The sequence below is a fragment of the Schistocerca serialis genome, chromosome 5, assembly GCF_023864345.2.
Source record: "Schistocerca serialis cubense isolate TAMUIC-IGC-003099 chromosome 5, iqSchSeri2.2, whole genome shotgun sequence".
NCBI lineage: Eukaryota > Metazoa > Arthropoda > Insecta > Orthoptera > Acrididae > Schistocerca > Schistocerca serialis.
This window is the reverse complement of record NC_064642.1, coordinates 299,194,407-299,220,934: the sequence shown is the minus strand read 5'-3', so window position 1 is coordinate 299,220,934 and position 26,528 is coordinate 299,194,407. Positions and strand designations below refer to the sequence as shown.

At 39.5% G+C, this 26,528-nt stretch overlaps 1 protein-coding gene across 1 annotated transcript in view; it reads left to right on the top strand.

Moving 5' to 3' along the window:
- Positions 1-16,716, top strand: part of LOC126481358 (UDP-glycosyltransferase UGT5-like) — a 128,109-nt gene extending 111,393 nt beyond the window's left edge. Inside the window, exons 4-5 of the mRNA XM_050105056.1 lie at positions 2,058-2,277; positions 12,149-16,716. Of these exons, the coding sequence (XP_049961013.1) occupies positions 2,058-2,277; positions 12,149-12,461 (533 nt within the window). The 3' untranslated portion in view covers positions 12,462-16,716. The remainder of the gene's footprint in view (positions 1-2,057; positions 2,278-12,148) is intronic.
- The last annotated feature ends 9,812 nt before the right edge of the window (positions 16,717-26,528 follow it).

Here is a 26,528-nt window from a genome sequence, read left to right as displayed (position 1 = left end):
CCATGTGTCGGTTTCGAGGAACATTCGGTGGTATATGTGGATTCTGTTTGCAAACTGTGTTGTGAACAAAGTTAGTAGTAAAGCAGTAATAAATGACAACGTTATGCCTGGGTCGGCAGCTTCTCTGCATAAGCAGCGAAAATGCAGTAAACGATAATTATTTTCCTTTCACCATTTTGTGGTAGATGTCACGAGAAAAAGTCATGAAGTGTTCTCGTTCTCTGGCTGAATCTACTCTCGGTATTTGTGCCCAGTGATTACACTGTCCCAATATATACACACTGTCTGTAACTGCAATACTTGTCTTATTGTGTTAAACCTTTAACATAAGATTATACCTCTTAATGAAGGGCTTATGACAGCGTTTTAAACGTTTAAATTCATATTATAATTATACCAAATATTGAAAATCAAATTTTTGTAGCTCCTGAAAGCAGCTGGATAGGCAACCTGTTCAAATGGTTCAAATGGCTCTGAGCACTATGGGACTTAACTTCTAGGGTCATCAGTCCCCTAGAACTTAGAACTACTTAAACCTAACTAACCTAAGGACATCACACACATCCATGCCCGAGGCAGGATTCGAACATGCGACCGTAGCGGTCGCGCGGTTCCAGACTATAGCGCCTAGAACCGCTCGGCCACCTCAGCCGGCTGCAACCAGTAACTGTGTGAGAACTATGAGCTATGAACCTGGATAGCCATTTACTAATGAATATACTTTTGCACATTTCACAAAACTCGTGTGTATATGTGTGTGTTTTTCGAATTCGTTTTGTAGATATTCTAATACCATCGAACATGGCGCCAAATACAGGTGGAGAAGATTATGAAAATACTGATTATAATTCTATACTTTTGAAAATGGCGGCTCTGGCCACGTACACTCTGCTGTCACTGGCTGTTTCAAGTTAGTTAAAAATTTATATACACGGTGTTACAAAAAGGTACGGCCAAACTTTCAGGAAACATTCCTCACACACAAAGAGAGAAAATATGTTATGTGGACATGTGTCCGGAAACGCTTACTTTCCATGTTAGAGCTCATTTTATTACTTCTCTTCAAATCACATTAATCATGGAATGGAAACACACAGCAACAGAACGTACCAGCGTGACTTCAAACACTTTGTTACAGGAAATGTTCAAAATGTCCTCCGTTAGCGAGGATACATGCATCCACCCTCCGTCGCATGGAATCCCTGATGCGCTGATGCAGCCCTAGAGAATGGCGTATTGTATCACAGCCGTCCTCAATACGAGCACGAAGAGTCTCTACATTTGGTACCTGGGTTGCGTAGACAAGAGCTTTCAAATGCCCTCATAAATGAAAGTCAAGAGGGTTGAGGTCAGGAGAGCGTGAAGGCCATGGAATTGGTCCGCCTCTACCAATCCATCGGTCACCGAATCTGTTGTTGAGAAGCGTACGAACACATCGACTGAAATGTGCAGGAGCTCCATCGTGCATGAACCACATGTTGTGTCGTACTTGTAAAGGCACATGTTCTAGCAGCACAGGTAGAGTATCCCGTATGAAATCATGATAACGTGCTCCATTGAGCGTAGGTGGAAGAACAAACTAAAATGTGCTCTAACATGGAAATTAAGCGTTTCCGGACACATGTCCACATAACATCTTTTCTTTATTTGTGTGTGAGGAATGTTTCCTGAAAGTTTGGCCGTACCTTTTTGTAACACCCTGTGTATGTATATATATACTCCCCGTTGATATATATTAAATCTCGTCAGCAGCTGAAGGTATTAATATATAATTCTAATTTAATTAAAAATTTTCCTGCCGACCTTATATTGCATTTTTTTCTTTTTTTAAAAAATTACCGTAAATGCGATGTCACTGAAAACAGATGCGTGTCCTGTGACACCATCATGATGACGTCACAGATAAGGGTAACGTCACAAACGTTAGCAAAGTGGGCCAAAGTCCTCACAGATACAACACTTGTCAGCTATTATTAGTATATTTTTCTTGGTTCGTCTATGAAGGAATGAGGATTGCAAACTTTGACAATTAATATCGAATTTTTCTCCTTTAACAGGTCACCCCAAAACGCGGTTGTTTATCACTCACGGAGGTTTGCTGGGAACAATGGAAGCTGTTTACAGCGGTGTACCTATGTTAGCCATCCCACTGTTTGGGGATCAGCCTAGTAACGTAATGATGTGTGTAAGAAGGGGCATCGCACGAATGCTCCCCTTTCCGGAAATATCTAAGGAACTACTGTTGCAGAACATACGAGAGATGATAAACGACTCCGGGTAAGTAACATCCACATGGTGTATCTCTGTAAACTTCAACATTTATTATTGCACCGAGTGAACAACCACCGAATCAAAAAATAAATAAATAAAACAAAATAAAATAAACGTTTAATTTCCCATTCAGGATGTGCTCTATGCCACCACAATTCAGTCATACATGATTATATTCAGACATTAACCGTCACGTTCAAGATAAAATACGTTGTTCCTGGAGGTACAGCTTGATAATCAGTTAAAATGGAGTCAAGAACTACCTAAGGTAATTAAGACGCGGATTTCAGCTCTTTTGGAGTATCTCTAATTTTATTAAACTACAGTACGATAGCTTATTTTTTATGCTTTTAATCCCTGTGATCTTTTTGAATCACCTTTTAGGTCAATAGCATTGAGGAAATACAGTATTAACTGCGCAAAAGCGAACAGATTAAAGAGCTTTCTGCTACCTAAGTGAAACGTTGTTACTTATCTTCTTCGTAGTAAGACAGTTGGTAAAGACACCTTCTTTAAGCATTTCTCTTCATTCTTCAAGCTTAAGAGGTCGGATCTCTGAAGTAGGGGTAGTCAAGCAGCTAGAATGAGAGGCTGTACTACAATAAATAGTTTTCATGCTTTTTGACGAAAAAAGTAAGACATTTTATTTAAAACAAATTGGTAATCCAGTAGTGCACTCAAAGTTGAATAGCGTATCAAGTGAACAGAGGTATAAAAACATTTGCAGGAAGCGAATGAGATACCGTCAGAGCTACCTAAGTCAAAGACAGATGTATCAGTAATACAATGTTAACAGAAACGGTGTCCAAAAACTCTGAGGGAGATGACATGTAGTAAGATTTCCACAAAGAAATCATACTTCCCGAGGATGGACTACTGGATAATTGTGGGTAATCGTAGATCGATTAGTCTTACATCTGAGGCTAATAAATTACTGTTCTTTTTTTCCTTGTTCATCAGTCTTCTGACTGGTTCGATGCGGTCCGCTACGCATTCCTCTCCTGTGCCAACCGCTTCATTATCTCCGTGCAGCCGTGCATTCTCAATTATTTGCTGGATGTATCCATCCTCTGTCTTCGTCTACAGTACTTACCTTCTACAGCTACCTCTAGCACCCTTGAAGTTATTCCCTGATGTCTTGACAGATGTCCTATCAGCGCTTTCTAAACTTCTCTCTCCTCGTCGATTCTGCGGAGAACCTCCTCACTGCATACCTTATTAGTCCATATAATTTTCAACATTCTTCTATAGCAACATTCTTCTGTTAAAACCGGAACAGAAGAGAATCGAAGCATTTCACATGTGGTACTACAGAAGTTCTGCAGCACCACATCCCAAATTCTTCGATTCTCTTCTGTTCATTTTTTCCACAGTTCATGTTACACTACCGTACAGTGCTATACTCAAAATGTACATTCTCAGAAACTTTTTCCTCAAATTACGGCCTATGTTTGATATTAGCAGACTTCTCTTAGCCAGGAACGCCCTTTTTGCAGTACTATTCATCTTTTGATGTCCTCCTTGTTCCGTCCGTCGTGGGTTATTTTGCTACGTAGGTAGCAGAATTGCTTAACTTCATCTATTTCGTGATCCCCAGTCCTGATGATAATTTTCTCTCTATTCTCATTTCTGCTACTTCTCATTATTTTCGTCTTTGTTTGATCTGATAAGAATCATTTTCTATGTACTCTGATTATTAAATAGGTGAGGTGGGTGAGCGGTTGGACTTAGAAAGACAGGTACTTGAGAAATATTTCTGGTTTTTGCTTACGAATGAAAGGAGAAATAATTAAAAGCAAAATTTGGTTGAGCCACAGGAAGCTTTAGACAGCGAAGTAGAGGGTGGCGGTACAAACCAGAAACAGTATTACTATTTATTTCAAGTTTCCGTTACAAGTCACTTTTTATATTATGCTTAATCTAAAATAATGCATGTGTTTCGAATATGTTTTGTTCATCTTCAGGCGTTTATACATACATACATACATAGAGAAATGTTGCTTAAAATAAACAGTCTTAAATTAGATTAATCTAGAACACTTTGTCCATTGTTTTTTACTGTAGCTGCTGGTGTCGCATTTGGGTGGAAGGAGGGGGGCAGTGTATGGCTAGAAATCGAAATCAGTGATGTCTTCTGCTGGTTTTCTTCTTTGTGGTTGACTATGTATATCACAGCAATTTCGTAATCTTGTTGCTTCACTCGCGTCACTGGTGTAATGGCGGAGCTGTTGATTGACATTACACTATTGCACATTATAATTATGTCACTGATTGCCAGAAACAGTATGTCTTGTGAGAAGCATTCTCAAACCAAATTCGACTTTATAATAATGGTAGCACGTGGTATTATCGGTTGAACTGGCATGCTTACAGATGACGACAAGCTATGTAAGACACAAGTTTTTCTCGTAAATAAACTGACGGCACACAACAATTTTTAAAGCCTTTTTTCGTAAAGAACGGTGAGTCGACTATCACGTGTGAATTCATCTTGCGCCATATGAATGTGGCAACGATGGTACTGAGAACACAGAATTAAGAAAGTAAATACAGCAGAGTTGTCGATAAACATATTATAGGTAGAGAACCACAAAATTTCCGAGTGTAAACATCCAAACTCTGACTGTTTCACTACAGCTTGTGTTTCAGAAATAGAAATTTCTACAGTTGCATCAGATGGAACTGTTTTTAAATGCGAAACTAAGACTCTTGGCAATGAAAGCTTAAGGCTATGAACATTTTGATACTATTTATGTCACAACTGTTAGCTAAAAACTGCTGAAAATGGTTTGTTCTGAATATGATTGGTTGAACCACTTGTTGTGGTCTTCAGTCCTGAGACTGGTTTGATGCAGCTCTCCATGCTACTCTATCCTGTGCAAGCTTCTTCATGTCCTAGTACTTACTGCAACCTACATCCTTCTGAATCTGCTTAGTGTATTCATCTCTTGGTCTCCCTCTATGATTTTTACCCTCCACGCCGCTCTCCAATGCTCAATTTGTGATCCCCTGATGCCTCAGAACATGTCCTACCAACCGGTCCCTTCTTCTTGTCAAGTTGTGCCACAAACTGCTCTTCTCCCCAATCCTTTTCAATACCTCCATTAGTTATGTGATCTACCCATCTAATCTTCAGCCTTCTTCTGTAGCACCACATTTCGAAAGCTTCTATTCTCTTCTTGTCCAAACTATTTATCGTCCATATTTCACTTCCATACATGGCTACACTCCATACAAATACTTTCAGGAACGACTTCCTGACACTTAAATCTATACTCGATGTTAACAAATTTCTCTTCTTCAGACACGCTTTCCTTGCCATTGCCAGTCTACATTTTATATCCTGTCTACTTCGACCATCATCAATTATTCTGCTCCCCAAATAGCAAAACTCCTTTACTACTTTAAGCATCTCATTTCCTAATCTGATTCCCTCGGCATCACCCGATTTAATTCGACTACATTCCATTATCCTTGTTTTGCTTTTGTTGATGTTCATCTTATATCCTCCTTTCAAGACACTATCCATTCCGTTCAACTGCTTTTCTAAGTTCTTTGCTGTCTCTGACAGAATTACAATGTCATCGGTGAACCTCAAAGTTTTTATTTCTTCTCCGTGGATTTTAATTCCTACTCCAAATTTTTCTTTCGTTTCCTTTAGTGCTTCTTCAATATACAGATTGAATAACATCGGGGAGAGGCTACAATCCTGTGTCACTCTCTTCCCAACCACTGCTTCCCTTTCGTGTCCCTCAACTCTTATAACTGCCATCTGGTTTCTGTACAAATCGTAAGTAGCCTTTCGCTTCCTGTATTTTACCCCTGACACCTTTAGAACTTGAAAGAGAGTATTCCAGTCACCATTTTCAAAAGCTTTTTCTCTAAGTCTACAAGTGCTAGAAACGTAGGTTTGCCTTTCCTTAATCTTTCTTCCAAGATAAGTCGTAAGGTCAGTATTGCCTCACATCTTCCAACATTTCTACGGAATCCAAACTGATCTCCCCCGAGGTCGGCTTCTACCAGTTTTTCCATTCGTCTGTAAAGAATTCGCGTTAGTATTTTGCAGCTGTGACTTATTAAACTGATAGTTCGGTAATTTTCACATCTGTCTACACCTGCTTCCTTTGGGATTGGAATTATTATATTCTTCTTGAAGTCTGAGGGTATTTCGCCTGTCTCATACATCTTGCTCACCAGACGGTAGAGTTTTGTCAGGACTGACTCTCCCAAGGCCGTCAGTAGTTCTAATGGAATGTTGTCTACTCCCGGGGCCTTGTTTCGACTCAGGTCTTTCAGTGCTCTGTCACACTCTTCACGCAGTATCGTATCTCCCATTTCATCTTCATCTACATCCTCTTCCATCTCCATAATATTGTCCTCAAGTAAATCGCCCTTGTATAGACCCTCTATATACTCCTTCCACCTTTCTGCTTTCCCTTCTTTGCTTAGAACTGGGTTTCCATCTGAGCTCTTGATATTCATACAAGTGGCTCTCTTTTCTCCAAAGGTCTCTTTAATTTTCCTTTAGGCAGTATCTATCTCGCCCCTAGTGAGATAAACCTCTACATCCTTACATTTGTTCTCTAGCCTTCCCTGCTTAGCCATTTTGCACTTCCTGTCGATCTCATTTTTGAGACGTTTGTATTCCTTTTTGCCTACTTCATTTACTGCATTTTTATATTTTCTCCTTTCATTAATTATATTCAATATCTCTTATGTTACCCAAGGATTTCTACTAGCCCTCGTCTGTTTACCTACTTGATCCTCTGCTGCCTTCACTACTTCATCCCTCAGAGCTACCCATTCTTCTTCTACTGTATTTGTTTCCCCCGTTCCTGTCAATTGTTCTCGTATGCTCTCCCTGAAACTCTGTACAACCTCTGGTTTAGTCAGTTTATCCAGGTCCCATCTCCTGAAATTCCCACCTTTTTTGCAGTTTCTTCAGTTTCAATCTACAGTTCATAACCAATAGATTGTGGTCAGAGTCCACATCTGCCCCTGCAAATGTCTTACAATTTAAAACCCGGTTCCTAAATCTCTGTCTTATCATTATATAATCTATCGGATACCTTCTTCTTGAACCACTTATGTAATATAAAACTGAAAAACAACAGCACTTTATTTTCGGAACGTAAGGGTGCAGTCAGCCATTCGTTTTATTTAAAAATATCTGATCAGTTAAAATACTTTAGTATAATAATAATGCAACAATTTCAGATTCTCTTCATCAACATGCTGCGCTGCACATTTTTAAACTATTAAATATGTAGGTAAATAATGAGATAGTGAAGAATGAGAAAAAACAGTAGATTGGAATTTTTTGAAGAAAGTTTGTGTGACGTACAAATATATTTGATGTTTGTCAATTGTAAATTCGAAGTTCCAATAACTACCACTCCCGTTTATACCAAGGAAATAGATTTGTTTGCTGAAATTTGCAAAAAAATGAATGTAATTTACCATCGCCACTTCAAGGACGAACTTGCTCGTCGCAAAAAAATTTATGAGTCCCACAACTCTCTTGAAAGTTTTATTTGTAACTACACGAACACTGATTGCCATTTAACGTTTCATGTCAACGTCCAAGGAATGCAGAAATTTTTTGCTCATAAAGCCATCATAAATCCACTGTACGCAGAAGCCTAGAGTGAATTTCTCAAGAAAACGTAATGACGCGTTCTGCTGCGACTACGTGTGAAACGCCACAAACTGCAGCTGCTGCAAATGCTCCTTCCTGGAGACTATAATGCACAGCAGGACTTCAGTTCTGCAATTCATTCACAACCAAACGATCAATGTTTTTACAGTCGCTTGTATGAAGCACCCTAACATATATCGAGTAACATATATCAAGCAAGAGAAGTAAAAACCATAACTGCACCTATTTTGTGTCATCAGTGTATTGTGGCATTGGTGCTAGCAAAGTTAGCAGTGTTCAGAGCCTTTTCTGCTTCATGGAGCAGTCTGCGACAAGAGTGACAATCTATGACTAGCGCCCTATCTGGTTATTTTTTCATATAAGACAATATAATTTTATTTTGAATTTACCCATAATGAATGCGAGGTTGTGGTTGTTAAACTCAATGTTAAAATGTAGGAACAACCACCTACATCAAAGGAACAAGCTTCCATCATCAGAATTACCCCACAAGAATCTAATAAAATTGATAAAAATATAAATACTGTATAAATAAGAGTATTAAAAATTCGTAGTCACTTTTCTTGTAACCGTATCTTCTAAAATGTACTTTAAGGTCATTCGTCCAACTAGAAAAAAATAAAAAAATTAAATCGGCGTGACCAGTCCATAAACATGGGAAGACCACGGCAACAGCTATTTGATTCCGCAGTCAGTATTCCTCCAGGAAAGACATACGAATACAAACAAATGCGTAGCCTGTCTAAGTGCCGGGTGGTTATGTTCTCCAGGCTGTGATTTGACGAGCTATAACTTCAGAGATCAATGTGACTGTCGAGAAGTGCGACCGTATGCTATTAGTGAAAGTGAAAAGCAGCAATTGCAGTGCTGCATTGAGAGAGTTTCGCTGGCTGAAAGATTGGAGGACAGGCCCGATGTAATTAAATGGTTTAAAGAAAATCATAATGAAATTAATGAAATTAACGACATCAACGAAGTTATTGACGAGATTTCTGTTGCTGTAACTGACCACGCAACACTTGCCCATTCAGTACTAGTGTTCCTACAGGGTTACGAGAATTATCCGTCGTAAGGTCAACAGCAGGGAAAATTTTATTTTACGCTGATACCCGTACTAGATCCGGACGGTGCAGCAACTGAAACCTCATGATCCGCAGCAACGTCCTGAACTTGCTGTTCGGTTTCTGGTACGGATCGAAATTGACATGTGACCAGGCAATGTTCTGTGGAGTGACGAGGCACGTTTTACGCTATAGGGTGCGGAGAATACATACAACTGCCGAATTTTTGTGGTACTGTTAGGTTGCTTGTTGTGCTCTAAGAGCCATTGCACCTGCCATGTGTGACTATGTGATGTTCACCTTTATTCTCTGTCTGTTCTTCTCTGAAGAGAATGGATGCAGAAGGCCTTTCAGGCATAATGTGACCTCTGTACGTTATCGAGACCTACTTGTACAGTATGTTAAGTCCTGCTTTCGAAGAGTGGCGTTGTGTAGAAACCATTATTTTCATGTAAGATGGGGCAACACCTCATGTCTCTCACAAAGTAAAAGATCTGCTTAATGCAAACTTCCACGAACATCTTACCTCCAAATGGTTTCCAGATGATTGGACTGTCAGATCACCTGATCTCAATCCATGTGACTTTTGGCTCTGGAGATATTTAAGATAACTCCGTTCACTAGGGATATATTCGGTCTCTACCTGATCTGAACATTTTGCTCAGATTCCACCAGAACTGTCCGCCTGCTTAGCTGGGCGGTAATGTGATTGTTTCCCGTGCAGCGGGCCTGGGTTAGATTCCCGGTCGGGTTGGAGATTTTCTCCGCTCGGGGACTGGGTATTGTGTTGTCCTCATCATCATTTCATCCTCTTCATCGGCGCGCAAGTCGCCCAATGTGGCGTCGACTGAAATAACTCTTGCACTTGGCGGCCGAACTTCCCCAGACGGGGACTCCCGCCCAACGATGCCATAAGCTCATTTCATTTCCGCCAGAACTTCTGCGAGCAACTGTTGATCACGTCGTTTTGCGGATACAGCATCTCGCTGATCTTCCCAGTGCCCATATTGAACAAATTGTGCAAGGGATGATTAACAATAAAATCAACACTATGCCTTTCTCCTTTATTTGGCCTTGTCTGCTCACGTCACGTTCGTAATCCATTATATATGGAAATAGTATTATACAGATTTCTTTTATTCATTGCGCCAGACTTGCACCTGGGGGCCAAAATTGGAGTTAACTTTTTTCCATCATAAATCGGTTCTACATTAATGCACCACCATACCCACCAAGATTCACTGCCTTGAAGTAATTACATGCCACACTGGACCTCCGTGAGTAGCTGCACTTTAATGAGAAACAACCTACTTTGTGTGCGTAAACACAAAGTCAAAGGTACTCTCACCAATGATCAGAAACAACAACACCCTTATGGAGACGCCGGAGAGCTCAAATCTTGTCAAGCATTGAAGATATGTCTACAGTATGACTATTGTATAGTAGCTTGAATTTATCAACAATGGATACAAAGTCAAATATGTTAAATTCGATGTTAAAAATCTAGACTCAACCCTTTCCACAATGCAGAATCATTGGAACTGGCGCGTTTCGAAGGATCGAGCATTACCAATATAATTTATAGTCATATTATTGCCATTCAGTGCGTGACAAGATTTGATCTCCTGTGCATCTCTGTAGGGATATGTATTATCTTTGATCATTGAGGAGAGTGTGTCTGGTTGCTTGATTGTGCACACAAAGTACGCAGTCGAAGTACTCATACTTCATGTTTGTGTTCGTCTGCGTTTCTTCTGAAAGATGAGGACCGTGCACCCGAATAGGTATCGCTATGAAAGTGCCTATGTTCGCGGACTACATACGCAGAGTTATTTTATTTTACCTTCTGTCAGAATGATGTTGAATTATGTCAAAGGAAGCAACGGCTACAAGGGAAGTGACCGCGAATTTTTAATATTTTTATTTATATTTTATTGCTTTTATAAGCTTATTTCTGATTATGAAGGCTTGCTGCTTCGAAACGCATCAATTCTAGTGCTTTTGGGTTGTGAAATGTATTTCAGCCTATAATTTAACTTTAACTTAATTTTAATAAACGAATGCGCTGCGCTATATTTCCATCTAGTAGCTTGGGGCTATTTTGATGGAACAGAGGGGAGTGAAGTTAGTATCTTCATTGAGCTCTCAGAAATCACATTTTCCATTCATTCCCTTAATAACTTTAGGCTAATACTATGTTGGTACTTTAAGGAGACCACTAATATTTCTTTCTCTGATAACGCTTGTGCTCTGTCACTGTTGATTCGACATAGACGAAAGTCTATACTCCAAATTTCTTTCCTTCCTGTCTTCCGTTCCGATACTGTGAATGTCAAGATCACGCCAATTGTTTTTCATTTCCTACATCATCAGGCCAATATTCACGGAAACACAGTTGTACAGGATCTGTATGTTAAGCCTGGTGTAACGAAATAGAGATCTGACTATCAAATCGCGTTACTCTTGGTGCTCGTGTAGAGCTTACAAAGGTAGAATGAAAAGTAATACCTCCACCTTCGGAACTTGGGGTCGTCATATTGATGACGCCGCAGTTTCTCTCTGAGTGACATGACGATCAACCTGATCAGTTTGTCGCCGTTTTGCATTTCAGCTCAGCAGATCCTCTCACAGGACGGCTAATTCTTGTCTTGTCGCTCAAGTCAGATGTTCTGGACTCACTATCTTTAAATGTACTTGACTAACGACAGAAAATGCTCACATCAACGCAATCACCGTAATCGGGGTGCATTCGCTGATGAGATTCCTTTGGGTTGACACCTTCTGCTGCCAAGCGTTCAGTGACAGCACCTTGCTTAAATGGCATTGACCGATAATCTGCACAGCGTTCCATTTAGACCAACATTGTAAAAGCACAACCGTTCATTGCTAAGGCTTGTCGAATAATCCAGTGCCTGTCACTTACCAGTGCTGTCATCTGATGCGGAGTTTCGACGGTGTAGTCATGCATTTACATTGAGCCCACATATTAGTAAAAAAAAATGAAGTAATTTTTCGACATTTCATACTCAGTTTATGCCTATCTCAAGTATTAAAAGCGTTACAATGTAATTTCGAAATCTGCTGCTTCTTTTGAGGCCCCAAACAGTAACGATCTTGACTAAATAACTTACAACGGAAATGTGTTTAACATTGACAGGTACAAGCAGAGGATTGTGGAGGTGTCAGAGGCGTTCAAGGACAGGCCCATGAGTCCCCAGGAAGCCGTCGTCTACTGGTCGGAATACGTCATCAGGCACAAGGGAGCCAGGCACCTGCGCTCTGCCGCCGTCGATCTGCAGTGGTACCAACTGCTGCTACTGGACGTCCTGGCCGTCGTACTCGTTGGCATCGCTGCAGTCGTTGCCATGGTGGTTGTTCTTCTGCGGCTATTCTTGCGAAAGATTGGTCTGCTGAGAAAGGCGTCACCAGCGGAACAGCCATCTCTGAAGACCAAGAAAAAGGAGCAGTAGTGACGCTAATAGTTGTTACTACGAAAAGGATGCTCTGCGTTGGAAAACTGGCTGCTCTGCCATGCTTTTGGAATTCAGTAACTGAAAGCGACTTGTTGACACAGAAAATGACAACGCAGTACGTCAAAAGCCAGAACTGTTATCTTTAACAATAGTCAAGTAAATAAAATGTGCGCTGGTCCCGGCGGAGGTTCGAATCCTCCCTCGGGCATGGGTGTGTGTGTTTGTCCTTACGATAATTTAGGTTAAGTAGTATGTAAGCTTAGGGACTGATGACCTTAGCAGTTAAGTCCCATAAGATTTCACACACATCTGAACATTTTTTTTAAATATGCACAAGTTACTTTCGTAAACACAATAGCACGAGTCGTCAAAATTATCAAAAATCACAGGACACTGGATGAAATACATTCAGTGTTTTATGCTGAACCTCCTGCAACGGACTAACCATATTCCGAAATAAGAACTGTACTGTAATCTGGGAGAAGGAAAATAAATGTCATCTATAACGTTAGTAGGAGACGGATGTAACATCATGCCTAACTGGGATGGATAGCAAAACGCTTGTATAATGTCAGAACTAGAGTGACAAGATTACATCGTATCCTACATTATAGTGTCCAAACAGGTGGACTGTGCCGAATCATCAGCATCGTGTTCCTATATTCGATAACTTCTTAGATCTGTGATGGGAAGCCACTTAATCGAGAACAGACGCAGCCTCGGATTCAGTGATGTCTATTATGTTATAACTTCACTGTGACACTTTTCTACTAGGACTGTCACGATTGTCGTTGCTGTCTCCATCAAATAATTATGTCTTTAATCAGTGTCATGAATGGAATACTACGAGGTCTCTCTAGAGGCAAGTGGCGTTAGGTTAGGTTGCAGAATCCTGTAATACTCCAAATGGGTGTTGTGAGGTGAGGTGGTTGCGGTTCTGAATGTGCATACCCCTGAATGCAAGATTAGAGTCCTCATAGTCGGAAAGCGGACCGAAGCCCCCTATGCAATGATATGAATTTACTTTGAAGGGATAATGAATCTACTTTCGCAATGGATAACATCGTATTTATGCTGAAATTAATAAAGGGCAGGTCTACCACTGAAGTCATGACACAGCATTTTAGACACTTAACTATTAAATGAAAATTCAAGCATATACAAGATGCTGTTTATTTCCCTTAACGCGATTTACTTAGCAAAACTCTAATAGGCTAACACTGAATGCAAGGTAAGAGACAATTATGTCTAATTGTGATTCTGATACCAGTTTGGGATCGCCTTAGGAAAGTTGCTAATGGTCAAGCGAACAGTACATCGGAAAGTGCTGCTGAAAATATAACTGAGAAGGACAAACACCTTAAAAATGCAAAATGCATCTAGCGAATAAATCAGCTAGCTGTTGTCGTTAATTGAGGAAAGTCTGGCGCCCATTGAACCACTTCACGTAGAAGCATTGCTGGCCGAGGCTCGCCAAATAAACTTCCAGAACTTGGCAGTGTGACCGAGTAAGGTGGCGCAGTGATTAACACACTGGCTCGCATTCGCGAGGATGACGTTTCAGGCACGCATACGGCCATCCTGATTTAAGTTTTCAATGATTTCCCTAAATAGCTTCAGGCAAATGCCGCTATGGTTCCTTTGAAAGGGCACGGCCGGTTTCTTTCCCCATCCTTCCTTAACCCGAGGTTGTGCTCCAGCTCTGATGTCTTCGTTGTCGACGGGACTTTAAACACTGATCTCCTCCTTCCTCGGCATTGTGCGCGCCGGCTGAAAGTGACTGTTAACAATGTACTGGCCCCACCTGCATGTGTGCGGCTGAGAAGCGCAGCAAGACTGTTGCTCAAGGAGCCAGAAGGCAGAGTCCCCTTTTCCTACTCCCTTAGCTCTTCTCACAAGTTTTGGAATTGCTCCAAGTCATCCAACAATGCTAGTAAATATTCTGAGCGCTGTCCAATCTCTGGCCAAGTTTACCCCAGATCTCGACTAATGCTCCAATGAAATTTTCAGATTTCGGCAGAGCATCAGCACAAGTGAGACTTTTTATTTATTTTGTGGGCGGACACATGGGCAGAAGCGAAACTGACTTTCACGCTGTATTCCTGAGCAACTTTTAAGGCGCTGTGCTCTGCAGTTGCTATGGAGCATTTCTAACTGCCGATTTCTTGAAGAATCCTCCAGGGCATCTCGCCTTGGCACAAGTGATGTTAAGCTCCCTGTCGCGTTATCGGCTGGTATATTATATGGCAAGCCAGGCATGGGGAAGAATGTGGGGGTGGGGTGTCCTCAGTCCCGCACACTTAATGCAACAGATTTATGACCGTGCCTAAGGCTGTGGGCTTGTGGCCATCCGTCTTCAAGCTCTCTGCTAGTCTGATGAGCCGAAACAGAAATATACTGCATCTCACAATCTGAAGCGAACGGCTAAATCCATTTCCTTGCTTGACATTGTGGATTCTGTATGAATTACGACGAAAACATCTTTGTTACTCATTCATTAAGTGATCAGACCTTGTTGTACTAATTAGAGCATAAAGTATGAATAAAATACGTAAGATGGCGCGACATCAGTAATTAAGCTACCTTACATGTCACAAAGTTGAGAGGTACTGGAAGTTACTGCTTTCGGCAACGCACATATAATACTCTCTATTTCATAGTGGATATAGCTTTGTCACTAATTACAATACGACTAGCCTGCATTTGAGTATCTGATAGCACCCACACAATAATAATAATAATACTGCCATCTGAGGATTTTATGCACTCTTGAATAGGTGGAAAACAAATTAAATCTGAATAGCAAAATGCCCTTCTGCCTGCACTTGACATACTGCTTTTGGACATGTACAGTTGCTGTACTGGAAGATATATTGTCGATCAAGGAAACAAAGTACAATCGAATGCTCACTCGCAAAGTCCACACGTATTTCAAAGACATCATGCAAACCAAATGGCGTATAAGTACTATTGCTGTTGATAATTTCGATATATTTCCAACAAATATCGATATACATCGGCAGCACTTTCCGCTGATAGCTCAATATATAGACATCAAAATGGCAATGTCGAGTGTCGACATTTTTATTTTATATTATGTTTTTTTCACAATTTTAGGTAAATATTTGAAGTTGTTCTTTTGAAATTGTAGCAGAACATAATTTTACTTCACTGTGTGAAGGGGTCTTTCTACTTTTTGAGTATTCATCACGTCGAAACTTTCCCCCCGACTGTATGAAGCAAGTATGTGTGCCACAAAAGGAGAAGTCCAGTTGCATAGGGGATGGTGGTTTCCGATATGAAGAAACAGCACACCAGTTGCGTTAAAAAAACAATTTTTAACGCTACTAGTGTGTTGTTTCTTCACATCGGCATTCTTGAAAAACAGTTACTGGAAATGACGAACAAAAATCTAAGTGACAAGATTGGTCTTTACGGTGGGCGGAGACGTGTGATGGTGCTGATGTAATCGGCGCTCGACGTTACCAGCAGAAACAGCAACGTTTAGCTTTACCACGCAATTTTGATACTACAACTGCTAGGTCGCTAGCTTTGGCAGAAGTGAAAAAAAAGGGAAGTCGACATGAAGTGTTCCGACCAAATCCGATATGAGACGAAACCGAACGACGGATCAATCGGACACCTTTTATTGTGCCACTGACATGCAGTTACCATTGTTAGCAAAGAGGTTATCATCAAGTTTGAACGTGCATCGTTTTACTTTCAGTTCTTCCTCTAATTGGGCAAGGTAGGCTGCTAGCATATTGATGTACAGCTTATACAATAGTAAATCAATACTTAAATATACAGCCCTATTTTTTAGGCAAGTACATCGATACCTTTTCCTTCTATATAACGATATCTTTTCCGACGTGTATATCGAGACCTCGAAGCAGATGAGATATTCAAATATCGATGTATCGGATTCCCAATATTTTTAAAAATATCAATAGCCCTAGTCTGCACACACTGAAGTGCATAGTACATTTTACACTTTGCAATTCATATGAAAATGATGTAACATTTCGAGAAACAAAGTAAACCTATTATACTCTCGAACAAATGCAGAGTTCCGTTTATTACATGTTGGAAAACAGTAAGTAACTTATAAAAAAGTATATCGTTCAAAAGAATGGTAGATTAGACACAGATATTTCTAATGTTAAGCAATTACTTCAAAAACATTATCAGTATTTGTGTGGTGTGTATCCCATCTCTCTGTAACTTTTATTAGAGTGACTGAATTATTGTTGTCAAGTGTTGTATTTATAAACAATTAAAATTTATCAGTATCTCAAAGTGATTACGTATTTGTATAACAATGATGTGTACCGACAGCTACTGTTTGTGCCTACTTCCTATTCCTCATGCTTGACAGTTGTTGACTTTGTGAAATGTTAACCTGGGGATCTCATCGTTCTTCAGCACTTTGTGACTTACTGAGTGCACTAATTATCTGGATTTACAGAATCCAGAAGCTATGTTTTTCATATCTGTACGTACTCAACACAATTACTGCATATTTGAAATACATAAAAATGCACCTTTAGCACAAAAGACACACACACATTAAAGCACACTTGTTCTCGACAAACTTCAGAAATACCGTATTTTTTGTGCTAAACGAAGGGAGTATTGTATCTTACAGCAAGGATCACTGACTGTCACAACCCTATTGTGGAGCTGTGAGTCAACTCATCAGAAAACATGGAAGTGTATAGTTCTTTTTTTTTTTTAAAAAAAAAAAAAGAAGAGAGAACAAGTTTATCTAACACGACTTGCAATTACAGGAACATAGTTAAACATGAAATTGGTTAAACAGGTCAGACGAATGAAAAAATTGCTGTAAAGGTAAATAATAAATTAATTACAGGCTATACTTTCAATAAGTAGCCTGTCAGAAACATTCAAGGTACGTCTGAAATTTTCTTGAATGTATGTGTTGATTTCTTCATATATTAGCAAGCAATGATTTTAATTTCATCTATTTTCTTAAAAGTATTTTTCATTATTAAAGCAACATAATGTTTCATACTTGAATTTAGTATATAAGGCTCTATTTGTACAGTGAATCTTCCGGTAGCGTAATTTTCCCATATAACATTACGTGTGCTAATGTGACGCGTATTGATGGAAATAAGCTGGAAGAACAGAGGTGAACAACTTTACTGTACCTCAGTTGGGAATATATTCAGAACGTTTTGAGAGCGCAATGCACACCAGAATTTAAAAATGCACTGTCCCATTCATACCACAGTACTTTAGCTTATCTAGAAGTATTCCATGATTTACACAATCAAAAGCCTTTGATAGATCACAAAAAATCCCAACGGGTGACTTCTGGTTACTCAGAGCATTTAATACTTCATTAGTGAAAGTACATAGAGCATTTTCCATTGAAAAACCCTTCTCGAAACCAAACTGACATTTTGTGAAAACTTTATTTTTACAAAGGTGTGAAGCTACTCTACAATACATTACTTTTTCAAGAATTTTGGATAAGGCAGTCAGAAGAGAGATTGGGCGGTAGTTGTTGCCATCAGACGTATCCCCTTTTTTATGCAGTGGTATAACAATGGAATACTTCAGTCTATCTGGAAAAATACCCTGCTTCAGAGAGCTATTACATATGTGGCTAAGAATCCCACTTATTTCTTGGGAACAAGCTTTTATTATTCTGCTGGAAATGCCATGAATCCCATGTGAGCTTTTATTCTTGAGAGAGTTTATTATCTTCCTAATTTCAGATGGAGAGGTGGGTGAAATTTCAATTGTATCAAATGATGTGGGTAAGGCCTCTTCCATTAACTGCCTTGCTTCTTCCAATGAACATGTAGATCCTGTTTTCTCTACATTTAAAAAATGATTATTCAAAATGTTTTCGACTTCCGGCTTGTTGTTTATCAAGTGTCCATTTGCTTTGATGGTGATGCCGTCATCCTGTACTCTTGGTTGTCCTGTCTCCCGTGTAATAATATTCTAAATTGTTTTGATTTTTTTAATCAGAGGTATTAATCTCAGACATGATGCACATGCTTCTGGACTTTTTAATAACCTTTCTTAATGTAGAACAGTAGTTTTTATAATATTTGGCTGTTTCTGGGTCATTACTCTTTCTTGTTGTTAGATACAGTTCGCTTTTGTGGTTACAAGATATTTTTATTCCTTTAGTAAGCCAAGGTTTTTTGCATAGTTTCTTATAATTAGATTTAACTACTTTCTTGGGGAAACAGTTTTCAAATTCTCTTACAAGTGTATCATGAAATAAGTTATATTTTAAATTAGCATCGGATTTCTTGTACACCTCATCCCAATCTAACTGCTGAAGATTTTCTCTGAAATTTCTAATTATTGAGTCATTAATTGGACACACAACTTTGGGAGGTAGTTTTTGGAGGGTAGTTTTGAATTACTGAATGGAGCTATGTCATATACTGTAACTAGCTGAGCATCATGATCAGAATGCCCATTCTCAACAGGACAAGAATTTATGTTTTTAAACCTATCTTGGTCTATAAAAGTGTTATCTATCAATGTGCTGCTGTCCTTTACTACCCAAGTAGGAAAATTAATGACAGAGGTGAAATTGAAAGAACCGAGCAAGACTTCCAGGTCATTCTTCCTATTACACTATTTCAATGAATCATCATTGAAGTCCCCACAAATAATAATTGCTTTCCCCTATCTGACAGATAGCACAACAAGGCATCCAAGTTTTCCAGGAATAAATGAAAATTTCCTGAAGGGGACCTATATACTGTTATAATTATAAAAGAGCCCTCCTTCAGTTTAAGTTGGCAGGCACATGCTTCTATAGGTTTCTCTAGACAAAACTTTTTTGTATCTAAGCTTTCTACACAGTGATAACTTTCGACATATGTGGCAACTCCTCCTCCCACCTTATTCTCTCTACTCATATGTGCAGCTAGTTTATAACCACTGATATTTACCTTTTCCATATCACACACAATGTGATGCTCAGACAGGCATAGTATATCTATTACATTATTAGATTCAATGTCATCTAAACAAACCAGGAATTCATCTACTTTATTCTTCAATCCCGGAATATTTTGGTGGAAAATGGTAACATTGTTTTTTACTTTACTTTTCTGAGAATCTACTTTTTTCGTTAATCCACCAATATTTTGGTTAAATATGGTCAGTACACTAATTGATTCAGGTGCGAGCGAAACTTTTTGAAGATGAAAGGCGTCCGTAGATGATGGAGAGGAAACAAGCTTAGAGTCCAGAAGAAGATGTTAGTTGATGCCCAGTACGTCTATCAATGATTCAGATGTACACTTGCGAACGGATCGGCAACGGTTTATACGTGGCAATATTTGCTTAAAAATAGCTGGAGCCTTCAAGTTCCCAGGCAAAACGTTTTCCATGTTAAACGCTGCCAGTAACAGCTAGAAAACTTCTATCCTGACAGCTCATCAGTATTTATTACCACAACTTATGATGAAACTTGACTACCAGTTCAACGATGAAAAGATAGGTCAGTGTTTCGTACAGGTCTTTCTAGAAAATGCCCGCCGAGTAAAATTGAAAAAAAATAAAAAATAAAAACCACTCGAGGAGTGTGGAAAAGTTTGTTTACTGGCATAATCACTGGTAATTTTACGACGGGTAAAATTTTGCTTTCCCTTCACCGCTAATGCTCTTCCAATCAACAACAAAAAATGCCTGTGTAAAATTTCTATACAGTCAAACAACTGTTAAATGACAATTAAAGACCGTTAAGTTGCAAAGTAGTACACACATCCATTAATTCCGGACAAAAGAGGTATTGTTGATCTACTCCAACACTTCTTTTATTAATCTGAAAAGAATTTACAGTGTACTTTAAAGCCACAGCAGCACTTATAAGGCATTCTGAATCAAATGTGCCATAAGGTACTATCTAAAATTTCTTGAAAATTAAAAAAATTAAGAAAACTATTTTTTTTTTATAATGTATTCGAAACTTATAGGAACAAACACCTTTTTACGCACAACTTTTGTTGATAGCAACTACAGTGGTCACGAATATTTAAACCCCATTTCTATCACAGATCATGCACCCGTCAATCTGAAAGAGACAGTTGTGCAAATACAGTGACTTGCGTAAACTGTTGCTGCACTTGCTGCTGGTAAACCTTTTCGGGTACAAGCCCGTGGTCAACGAAACTCTTCTATTCCTGACGTTTCGTCCAGAGCTGCGCTGGACATCTTCAGAGGCGCTGCTCCTCCGTTGACGCTTGCCAAAAGTCGCCAAGACTCAATGGAGCAACGCCTCTGAAGATGTCCACCGTAGTTCTAGACGAAACGCTAGGAACAGAAGAGTTTCGTGAACCGCGACCTTATACCCCGAGAGGTTTACTAGTAACAGCTTCATCCAGTCACAAAGGCCTTCATTCTGTTGCTACAGTTATTGTCGTTGATGATCTTTGGTGAAAGATGACAGACGTATGTTTCTGGTAACCCAAGCTACACTACTTTCGGTGGTTGATGTAGAATCACTTGTTTTTGATGCACCCAGCTGACGAGTGGCAAATCGTTGTTCCACTTTGTGTTACACCAAACATGGAGATCGGTCATTCTTTTTGGCATTGAATCATTAATATTCTTATCTTTATCTCTGTTCACAGTTTCAAAGCATCTTCACGAGTTATATCAAAGACATAGTCCATAATTTCCATAAAATCGTGTGTATACTTTGTAATTTTAATGAAATAGTTCTGTAAACTTTTCCAGTCACTGTAGAGCTGGAATGAATTATCAAAGCCGTTGTCAGTTCTTCTAGCACAAATTACTGCGAATTTACCAAAAAATGCCGTTTTTTTTAAAAAAATATTAATCCTGTTCTTTCCTTTGTTGTACGCTTTACGACTATTAAAATGGTGAAGAAAAAGTTTAAGGCTTTCTCGTTTGAGGGTAATGTGGCTCTAATTTCTTGACAGGAAACGCCTACAGGAGGAACTTAAAATGTGTTCTTCATTTTTAATAAATTACCGAAAGAAGATTATGCAGTTTTTAAGTCTAGGAAATGCGTATCTCTGAATTCCCTTCGTACTACCTGCATAATCATATGTGTTTATCTAACAATATTTATGAAAACCGCTTAACAAAATTCGTATGGAGGATATTTGGAATTTTTCATGTTAACTTAGCACTATTAACTCCTAAGCTACTGTAAATAAAGATCACAAGTTAGTTAAATTAATAAAACCTCATATCAGTTTCCACTACCAGTGTCTGCAAGCTATTGTTTATAAAATACGTGATAAAACAGTATAAAAAAAACGATCTTCTGGACAAAAACATCAGAACTGCATGGTCGTTGTGGGTCTCCTTGCTGTTCTTTGACAGAGCCAATATTTTACGCAGTGGATTTTTGTTGTAGGAACAAGATAAAGGCGTGGAAGGAGCTTCCAGAAAGCATGATTGTGCCAAGTAAATAAACACTTTCAAATTTTCTGTCAATCACAGATGTTTTCTCTAAGAAGATACCTCCTGGTTTACACCACGATGAAACAGAAATTCAGAAAGTACTTATTGGATTGCACGGTGTAACTTGACGCAGATAAAAACTCAGAACGTGATTCAGTAATGTTAGAGAGTAGGTTGAAATTTAAGGGAAGACAAAGGAACAGTGCTTCAGCACTGGGGAATGATGATGTGTGTTTGAAGTTCTCTGGCGTTGTAGATGCTGCGGTGATGAATATTACAATAGGTAGTTTACTAGAGCAGGAATGGACATACCTACCATGGATAATCACAGACTCTGGACAGACAATAGTTGGTAACATAGAGGTAAGCGTAGATAAGTGATAAAATATTTCAACCCATCGACGACAGAAGGATTTAGTAAATTGTTCAACAAACCCCAGGAACATGTGTAAGTGCTATGGGGAAACAAAGAGAAAACAGTAAGACCGAAAGGCGAAGAGGGATGTGCTCGGATTGAAATGCGTGTAAGGCAGGGATGTAGTCTTTCTCCTCTGCTTTCAAACTGCATATTGAAGAACCAGTGAAAGAAATAAAAGAAAGGTATGGGAAGTGAGATTAACATTCGGAGTAAAGGGTTTCGATAATAAAATTTGTCGAAGACATTACTATCGTTGCGTTCGAAGCATTCCGCCATAAGGAGACTCTTTATTGTGCTAAAGGCCTTGTCTTAAGGGAGCATAGAAATGTTACTTCAGGACGCCTTTTTTGCCATTTGAGTGAGAAATTACATCTGTAGGTGGAAGAATCAGCTGTGATAAACGGTATAAGCATGCAGAAGGCAACGGAAGGCACAGTAATAAAGACACATAAAGTGTATCCGCATGACATGCTGTCTTCCACAAATAATCTCATGATGATCATTCCTTCTGTAAAGACGGAGGCTGCCGTGAAGATTGTTATCAGGAGGAGAATGAATGAGGCTAGTATCGGAACTTTTTACGGAAACAGGAGAATGAGAAAGAGAGATAAGCATGATAAAGATAAAATTGGTGGGGATATGTAAATTGAAATGGATATGACACATTGCTGGCCAGATGGTTAGAGGGTAATAAGAACAACATCAGTGAATGACGTAACAGACGTTGGCATCATTATGAAACAGAAAGGTGGCTAACAGGGTGCGTTATAAAACAGTAACGCAATTATTCTTCTGACCATGAGTAAAGGTCAGTATAAACCACCATTGTACTGGTTTACATGCCCATTTCAGAGGTTGATGATGATTAACTAGAGAGAATGTATGAGGAAATAGAAAAAGTGATACAATACTTGAAGGGATATGAAAATTTAACGGTCTTAGGAAACCGGAACGCTACTACTGGAGAGGGAAGTGAAGGCAGAGATACTGAAGAATCTGGGCTTTGTAGCGAACACCCTCTTTCAGAATCATAAGACAAGAAGTTGTATTTGATAAAGTCTACGAGATACTAGAGTATCATGGTCGGACATACATCTAGAAATCCAACGATGGACTAAAAAGTATACCTGGCTGCGGGAATAGACTCAAACCATAACCCAGTAGTGATGAACAAGAGGCTGAGATTGAAGAGAATAAAGAGTGTACGAAGAAATGGTATACGAAAACGTGGGACAAAACGAGACTAAGTTGAAGTTCTTTGACGGAGAGATGTAAGTGAAAGCGTAGAGAGCATTTCAGAAGACATGGAAGGAAATAATTAAAGCAGAACAGGATACCGCAGGTATGATCGAAGACCCGGTGGATGATTCAGGAAATACATTTGTCTAGGTAAAATACGTAAGTGACTAACACTGCATGATTATAGATGACTGTGCACAGGCAGGATGACGACTCCAGCGAGCGACCAAATGGTGTAAACTGCCCTGAAGATCACCCCATCGCGGGTTGAAACCGGTTGGCGGCAAAATAATTAGTGCGTATTGTGACTGTCATTTTGAATAAATGATTATAACTAAATTAATCGCTATTTTCTCCACACAACTACGTTGTCCAAAAATTTGTTGTTTTCTCATATTATATGCTGCGAACAATGGGTGAAGGGCACCAGGCCGATTCCTTATTTCCGAAAAACTTTCGACACGGTACCACACTGCAGACTGTTAACGATGGTACGTGCATAGGGAATACGCTCCCAGATATGTGACTGGTATGAAGAGTTCTTAAGTAATAGAACCCAGGATGTCGTCCTCGACGGCCAGTGTTCGTCGCAGACAGGGGTAACATCAGGAGAGCCCCAGGGAAGTGTGACAGGACCGTTGCTATTTTACATATACATAAACGATCTGGCAGGCTTGGTATGCAGTAATCTGCGGTTGATCGCTGATGACGCTGTGATGTACAGGAAGGTGTCGAAGATAAGTGACTGTAGGTTGATACAAAGTGCCCCAAAACAAAGTTTGTAGTTAGTGTGACGAATGGCAGTTGTCTCTCAATATAGAAAAATATAAGTTAATGCTGATGAGTAGGGAAAACAAACCGGTAATGTTCGGCTACAGCGTTAGCAGTGTCCTGCTTGACACAGTCACGTCGTTTAAACATTTGGGGTAACGCTGTGGTGCGCTATGAAATGGAATGAGCGTGTGAGGATTGTAGTAGGGTAGGCGATTAGTCGACTTCGGTTTATTGGGAAAGTTTTAGGAAAGTGTGATTAACTGTAAAGAAGACCGCATATAGGACGCTAGTGCCACCTACTCTTGAGTACTACTCGAGTATTTGGGATCCGCACCAGGTCGAACTGAAAGAAGTCATTGAAGCAATTCAGAGGCGAGCTGCTAGAGGACGAGCTCCTGAACAACTGCCGGCGCACAAGGACCAGTCTTCCCCCTGTCAAGAGGGGTAGGTCATTGGCACCTCGCAAACATCTTACGCGTCCACCGAGGCAAGTACCAACTACCAACTACTCTAGTAACATCGTCATATTACTGGAGGACGGAAATCGGCAGTGAGTGTGCAACAAATAACGGTAGATCATGGGGTTGCGTGTGAAAAGGGGAGGGGAGGGGGCGTGTGAGGTATTAGATGGCCCGTCTTCTCAGCTTTAAAATCACGCCATCTTCAACATGCGCTACACACCATGATGTAGGTCAGACAAAAAAAGTACCGACGTATATTTTATGGGAAATTTGATCCTCTCTATTTTCATAAATAGTCACCTTTGCCGAAAATTGTTTCGTTTCAGAAATGTGAGAAATCAAATGACGTCCTGTTTTTCGAGGTCTTTTCCATTTTTGACCCATTACCGAGCCGAAATTTTGGTGGGACTTTGAAAATTCGGCTTCAGAACCCTCGAAAACATACAACAAGCTTCTCAGAAAATTACTGCAAAAGTTTCCGCTATTTGGCCTTTTTGATCACCATTTGACCGGAGTAAAGTGCACATTCCGTTGACGTAGTATCGTGAAATTTGGCAAGAAGCAAAGTTTCACAGTACAAGTAAAATAAAAACCTCTCAAAATTGTTAAATTGTAATTATATCCCATATGAAATATCTTTTCCGTCATAAGCATAACAGAGAATGATTATAGAGTGCAAACATAAAGTGTAAGTTGCAGTCATGTTTTAGTAAGTAAATAAAAATAGTTTATTTAAATATTATATACCTACATATATAAGCTGGAGTCCCCTGACCCTCCCCCCTTTTTTTTTACGACCGGGCTAGTCCGCGGAACTACTGTAGTACTGTTGAGATTTGATACGGTCTTGGAATTCCCGGGACCCATGTCTTGCCAGTATCTATGGAAAACAGGCAAAAGTCGTTGAAATTGTCGATTCCCAGGGTGGATGATTTGTAAATATGTACTTACTTAGGTTTTCACGAAACACCTCAGTACGCGTGTTCTACTCGCACCTGACCATTTTGTTCTCCTGTCCTCGCGTTTACTGCCCCTGAAAAGAGACGGAATATCGACAGAATGGATAAGATTTTGCTGATGAACATTAACCAACATTATGTTTCTCAAACAACTTTGCGATAATGATGCACCAGTGACAGCTGCTGCTGCGATTGTATTGGGGAGGCTATTTAAAGTAAACTCGAAGGTAATTATATAGTACTAAAGATATTACAGTTTACATTGACACAACATGTAAAATTTCCTAATATCTTACTGGTGTAATTAACTCTGCCGAAGCAAGGACGTAAAAGAAAATCAAATTGTTTAAAAAGAAGGTGCATAATTCATTGCGTTATCACTGTTCATCATGTTATAACTAAGAGAAATATAAAAATAAAAAATGAAATAAATCCATAATAAAGAAAAAAAGTTCTATATGACAGCGTAATGTCTCATTCAGTTCTCCATTTCTGTTATCAAGAGGAACATGTTTCATTAAATAAGAATTCATTTGTGAAAAGTAGAAAACAAGTGATATGGTTTACATTCGTTTCTTCTAATATTTGTAAGGGCACTGACAACCCACGCCGTTGAACGCCCTTAATCTCCAAACGCACACGCGCATAGCCAAACTGAGACTAATGGCGTACGCACTTTTGACAAATCACCTTTACTGCCAAGAGGTTGAAGTTTAGATAGACGAGGTGCTGTATCACCAGCCACGTGAATTGTTCAGCAGTGCGAACACTTTCC